The sequence below is a fragment of the Oryzias latipes genome, chromosome 9, assembly GCF_002234675.1.
Source record: "Oryzias latipes chromosome 9, ASM223467v1".
Classification (NCBI taxonomy): domain Eukaryota; kingdom Metazoa; phylum Chordata; class Actinopteri; order Beloniformes; family Adrianichthyidae; genus Oryzias; species Oryzias latipes.
In genome coordinates this window covers 6,911,496-6,918,011 of record NC_019867.2, presented here as the reverse complement: position 1 = coordinate 6,918,011, position 6,516 = coordinate 6,911,496, and the positions used below count along the sequence as shown (strand labels likewise).

At 42.6% G+C, this 6,516-nt stretch overlaps 1 protein-coding gene across 2 annotated transcripts; it reads left to right on the top strand.

Moving 5' to 3' along the window:
• The first annotated feature begins 2,595 nt into the window (after window positions 1–2,595).
• LOC101157220 (homeobox protein orthopedia B) lies at window positions 2,596–6,127 on the top strand. Of its 2 annotated transcripts, none has more exons than XM_004072196.4 (3): window positions 2,596–2,830; window positions 3,017–3,408; window positions 5,086–6,127. In XM_004072196.4, exons 1-3 carry the CDS (start codon window positions 2,755–2,757, stop codon window positions 5,587–5,589), a joined length of 972 nt encoding a protein of 323 aa, XP_004072244.1. In that variant the 5' UTR covers window positions 2,596–2,754; the 3' UTR covers window positions 5,590–6,127. The 2 variants fall into 2 exon arrangements, with proteins under 2 accessions (XP_004072244.1, XP_004072243.1); XM_004072195.4 differs by having other exon boundaries at window positions 2,602–2,791.
• Window positions 6,128–6,516: the final 389 nt, after the last annotated feature.

The window sequence follows — 6,516 nt, the reverse complement described above, 5'->3', positions numbered from 1 at the left end:
TCTATTGTGGCTCTTATAACTATTTTAGTACCCCCCTCCCCCATCTCCCTATCCACATATACTCACGTGCACTCTTGGTGCCTTTACCACCTTCACCGTGACACGCGCCTCCTCTTCCTCATTAAGGAAATCGCTTTTCTTTGCTGATTATTTTATTTGATGTCGTGATTACCACTCTGTGCACAGCATCAAGCAGCAGCGGACCGCAGGCGGAGGCCAACGCCTCTAATTGGGGCATGAGATGCGCGGAGCGGTGCAGCCGGGCCGGGTGGCCGGAGTGGAAGAACATTAATGAATCTGCCTGTCTGAGCCTCTCTCTCTCTGGCTGCTCATGCAACGCACTTACTGCTCGGCCTGGCTCTTATATTCCTCTGACTTTCAAATCACCTGCACAAAACTACAGTGTGATTTGTTCCAGGCGCGTTTCTGCAGATGGAAAATCGATTTTCTGTTAGATTCCTATGACTGGGTGGATGCAGATGCCTGAGATGCAAGAGGCCTGAAGCCTCCCGTGTCTGCATGCCTAAACGTGTGTTGCTGTAAAGAATCTCATCTGCTTTCTGCTGCTTGTTTGGTTCTCACTTGTTCTACAGATGAGAAATGAATTTAACGCAGTTTGATTGCTAAAAAAGCGCGGAGAGGGTGGACACGGTATTCTTGATCTCTGAAATTGTTCCACAAAATAGCGCTTGTTTTTTTTTTTTGGTGCGCTTCTATTAAAAAGTGTCTCCTCGCGTGTAAACAGCCGTTGCGCACCCAGATGCGCCGCATTAACCCGTGAGGATCGTTAGAGTGCGCGCGTTTTTACTGGAGAAGATGGATGTGGTCCAGTTAGTGAGGCTGAGTGAGACGTAGGCTCATTTCAAGTGGGTTCCTCTTATTACGGCTATAAGTTACAGCTCAGCATCGGACAGCTGACTGACTGTTTACCAACAGAGCCCGCAGGATTCTTCTTTGTTTGGTGTTGCTTGCTGTTCTGCAGCTGAGATGGTGTATCTGCAAAGATTCACTATTTGTTTTTCATTTTTAATAAAAAAATAAATAAACAAATAAATAAATAAATCTACTATTCGGTGTTAAATTTGATTTATAAATACTTATATTATTAATAATTATTAGTGACACACTTACAAACATCTACTTGATACAACATGATTAACATTAGAAAAACTAAAATGTATTGTTTGTTTTTCAAATATTTTAACTGAAAATTTACTGTAATAAATAAACTAATTTAATAATGAAAAATCAATTAAACTTAAATGCATGAAGCAGGAGTGAAACACAGTAAAAAAGTTGTCTAAGCTGATCTCTGCCATCTGCTGCTCCACTTCCTTCTCCTTTGACATCAACTGGAGATCAAGTGTCCTCCAAAGCATACATACACACCAAATCCTGGCTCAGGCCCCCTCACACACGGCAGTGTGGCCTCCCAGCTCCCAACGCTCCTTTCTCTCCTGTCCTGGTCTGAATCAAAGGAATCGAGCCTCCTTCTCTGTTGATTGCTTCTCCTGAACCTCGGGGAGCTGCATGCGCACTGCCTTCCTCATCTCAGTGGACCGTGCACCAGAACCATTTCCTTAAAGTTTTCACGCTGTGCCACATAGACTACTTCCCTGCGTCCTGGCAGATTGCTGTTGAGGAGCATAAAAGATGAGCTGCCTCCACGCGGCGCAGAAGGAGGCAGGCGAGTCTTCGCTCGGACGCCTCCATTGTGCGGCTGCGGAGAAACCCATTTAGTCCCAGGCGGTGGTCTCTTCGGCAGGCGCACCCTGACATCTGCCAAAAGCCTTATCTAACCAGCTCTGTCTGCAGACAGATCAATGGCTGTCCTGTTAATTATATAATAGACCTTCTTATGGACCTCTGCTGAAAGGGCACAATCGTTTAGGGTCCACCATGTCTGACTCTGTCCGCAGCAAACAGGCCTAAATACCTTTAATTGCACCTGCGTTGATGAAAAGTCGATGGGAGTTAAATCAGCCAATGACTAACAGAGTTTAAATCCATCTGTACTCGTTTATTTATTTATTTCCTCAATTTGTCTTCACAAATCACCTGCCATGAGGGAATGGGAGCTATATTTGTTTTGTTTGTGATCCAAGGACGGGAGGGAAGTGAGGCTCCGTGGAGCTGGGAGGAGGTGAGACTCCTGTCTTATACTTTCTTTAATGACAAGTCAGCAGTGATAAATATATATAGGGACACACGAGAGGAACCAGATCATTTCTCTTATTTTTAACTTCTGTATAAAGGGAAAGGAGTTATTATTTAACAACAATAACAGAACAGTCCCCCTCATGGATGTCTTCCATCCTGCAATACATGCTGTCTCAGTGCAGGCTTTATATGAGATTAAACAAACATATTAAGATGTTTAACTTGAAATAATTTGAGCATGAAAAGCCAATAAATCAGAGGACGGAATGGCAGAGGATTGAATTGTAGGTTTCTGTGCGCGTTTGGGTTTGTGCGCGCGCATGTGATCGCTTAAAAAAGAAAAAAAATAGAGGGTGAGAGTCAGCCTCTGACATTTTTAAACTCGTGCTCTGATTGGCTCTCTTCCTAGGAAGCGCACGGGCTCCTTCAACCACTAAGCGCCTCCCCGTCGCTCTAAAGGACATTATAATGCAAGGGACCTCCTTTTTTAACCACAAACCGAATTTTGGTTCATTTAGACGATATATACTTTTGTAAATTGCCCCAAAGTTGTAGGGATTTTTTGGAGCACTTTTCGCCCTGGAGCGGTACGCGATGCTTTCTCACGCCGACCTCCTGGATGCTCGGCTCGGTGAGTTATCATCAATAAACTCTGGCCCTACTCTCCAGTGTAAGATTTCTACTTTTTGTTCAACTTTTGGAATGTGCAGTTAATTGTGTTTAGTTCTGTCTAATTTATCTAATCTGACAGCAAATATTATGTAAAATTGTTGTGAATGTATTTGTTCTTCATTATATTTGAAGCTATTCTCAGCGTAAAAGTTGCCTTTGCTCAGATCTCCCTTTTCACCTGCAGGGATGAAGGATGCTGCAGAGCTACTCGGACATAGAGATGCTCTGAAATGTCGGCTTGGAGGTGGAGTGGCTGATCAGGGGCATCCAGGAGACATGGCCCCCGGCTCAGACTCTGTGGAAGGAACCACTCTCCTGCCGGGGGAAGACATCACTACAGTGGGATCCAACTCCACCGGCATGTCGGTGAACGGGAAGGAGCAGGAGAAGCAGCAGCAGCCGCAGCAGAACACCAGTCAAACCGCCAGTCAGCAGAAACAGAAGCGGCACAGGACGCGTTTCACGCCGGCGCAGCTTAACGAGCTGGAGCGCAGCTTCGCCAAAACCCACTACCCCGATATCTTCATGAGGGAGGAACTGGCTCTGAGGATCGGGCTCACCGAGTCCAGAGTTCAGGTAAACACCTGACAGATGCGGACGATTCTAAAATCTGCTTGATGTTGTGTTTGGGTGTGGCTGGAATTTTGAATTGAAAACACTGTGAGCACAAATATTCCATCACATAAAAAAAGGATGAGGCGCAGCGCAAATTCGATGGATCTTTCGTACGTAATTTTGCAGCTAAAATAAAAATAGGAAACAAATGTGATTACATTTCCCAAGACCTTGTAATAAATCATAAAAGTATAAACATCATTAACAATAATTGAAGCTTTAGAAAATAAAAATGCAAAACAGTAACTCTATTTTTTATTTTTATTTTCTGCAATATTTGAGTTTTTGGTCAAATGCAATATTTCATATCTGAGCAACTTATTTTTTTTGTTCAAAGTTATCTGCTGAAGCTGAAGAAGTAGAACTAGTTTGGAGCTCAATCTATCTATCTATCTATCTATCTATCTATCTATCTATCTATCTATCTATCTATCTATCTATCTATCTATCTATCTATCTATCTATCTATCTATCTATCTATCTATCTATCTATCTATCTATCTATCTATCTATCTATCTATCTATCTATCTATCTATCTAGACAAATAATTTATTGCAGTTGCAAAAATATATGTGCGTTTTTAACCTATTATATATCATTTTTAATTTGAAAAGAAAACAATAATCCATCAAAGTACTTTTTAATTCATAAATATGTATCTTTAAATTATAACCTTTTTATAACCTTAATAGTAAAAATTATACAACATTTTTACGTAGATTATTGTTTATATGAACAACGAGTGCCATGCAATAATAATCCAAACACTATTTTCAGTTTTATTTATAATAGTTACCGGCTTATTAAACAATGATGTGAAATTCATGCAAATTGTCAAATTGAAAGCATTAAAAGCAGAATAATAATCCGTCACTTTAATAGTATTTCTTTTATTCCAAACGCCACAGAAGATGCGCGCGCTTTTGCTCTGTTAGTAAACATGAAGGTGCAACCTTGGAGGGCGCGCATTCCCTCACAGCCTCTACTTTAAAATGCTCCATCAGCGACGTCTTAATAGGACTCCAGAATGTATTGTACTTTTTTTTAATGGAATGAGAAATTGCATTTTCTTTCCCCCTCGAGTGTAATGGCTTTGGGCGACGTTTCACGGCTGGCTGAGCGGAATGAGAGCGAGATTTCACTTTTTAATACGGTGGCATCGACTCGCGGCCTGGCGCGCGCATTAATCACAGCGGAAGATGATGAAATCTTTATAAAAACCCTTTGCGCGCTTTTGGCACTTCGTCTCTGCGAGTCGGTGGAAGACTAGCATAATATATCTTCACGCTTACAATGTCTGTAATTAAAGCTAAACGGTATTTGTGATCATTTTCAGTGGTAAAAATAAGCCCTTTGAAGATAAAAAAACACCTTGACGCAGCCATTGGCATAATAAGAAAATGTCCCCTTATTGTTTTATTTATTTTAAATTCAGTAAAGCAATTGGCTGTTATGGCGAGTTTTTTTCACTTTTTATATTTTATATTGCCAAAATGTTTTTAACATATATTTATAATGGTAAAAAGGATCCTTCAGGGATGGCACAGTGTCCAGGGTGTAAAAGTTAAATACAAATATATTTGTTGTCTCAGAAATGCCGTCTTTCTCTGACCGTTATCCGCTGTCTTCCTCCCCAGGTTTGGTTTCAGAACAGACGCGCCAAATGGAAGAAGAGGAAGAAGACAACCAACGTCTTCCGCGCACCGGGCACGCTGCTCCCGACCCCGGGCCTGCCACAGTTCTCCGCCGCGGCCGCCATGGAGAACAGCCTCTGCTCGTTCCACGCCAACGACTCGCGCTGGGCAACGGGGATGCCGGGGGTCTCCCAGCTTCAGCTCCCGCCGGCCCTGGGCCGCCAGCCCAGCATGGCGCAGTCGCTGTCACAGTGCAGTCTGGGTCCGGGCCCCCCGCCGAACTCAATGGGTCTGTCAAACGGGCTGTCCTCCAACGGTTCGGGGCTGCAGTCTCACCTCTACCAGTCGCCTTTCCCGGGGATGTCGGCCTCTCTGTCCGGTCCCACGAACGTATCAGGCTCCCCGCAGCTGTGTAGCTCCCCGGACAGTGACATGTGGAGAGGGACAAGCATCGCGTCTTTGAGGCGCAAAGCGCTGGAGCACACAGTGTCCATGAGTTTCACTTAGTGACTCTTCTTTCTGTTTCCACTCCTGCTGTTTAGATGAAAAACCACAAATTGAAGCCTGAAACGCGGCAAAAACACGGAGACAAATGTGACTCAGTAGAAAAACATAACCGGACACCACCTTTGGACAAATGAAGAAAACCGAGTTTGTCGCGTTAATTTGACAGGAATTGATCACTCATTGATGCTAAATACTACTGCAATCATCTCTAGAATAAAGGCCAAATTACTGAGAGCCAAACAATCGTACTTGTTTTCATCAGTGTGTCATTGCACACATTATTGTGTTCAAGTGACGTTAGTGTTATGTCAAATGGTTAATAATAATATTGGGCATAGGCTGCCATTTGGTACCAATCCGCCACTCTCAGTGAGCCTTTTAATCCGGGTCTGGGCATGCGCAGTGCACGTGGATTTAATCATCAAAAGAGAAGAGGCACTCCCTGATGGAGCGGCTGATTTTGTAGGAGGACAAGAGCAAAAGAAAATCTAAAAAAAATCTAAAAAAAATCTCAAAGTAACGAAAGAAAATTAAAAAATATATATCTCTCAGTAGGCCTACTCTGTTTTTAGGATGTTTTGTGTAGATGAAACATTCTTGCTGTACACGCTGGTCTTTTTTGTGACATGTTTTAACTTATTGTATGTGCTATTACTTGACATATTTCCTAAATGTTTGATCTTTCATGCGCCACATTCACGGGTTTGTACCAATTTAAAAATGAACACAAGAATAAAAGTACTTTTCAAGAATGCCAAACAGAAAGAATGTGCGAGTCATTTAAACAATTCTCTATAATATAGTATTTTTTTTAAAGGATTTTTAGACCAGTCTTAATCTGGACTAATCCCACTAGATGCTGCACTTAAAGACAAGACAAGGGACTAATCCTGGGTCAAAGGCCTCATGGAGGCTGGAAGTTGACAG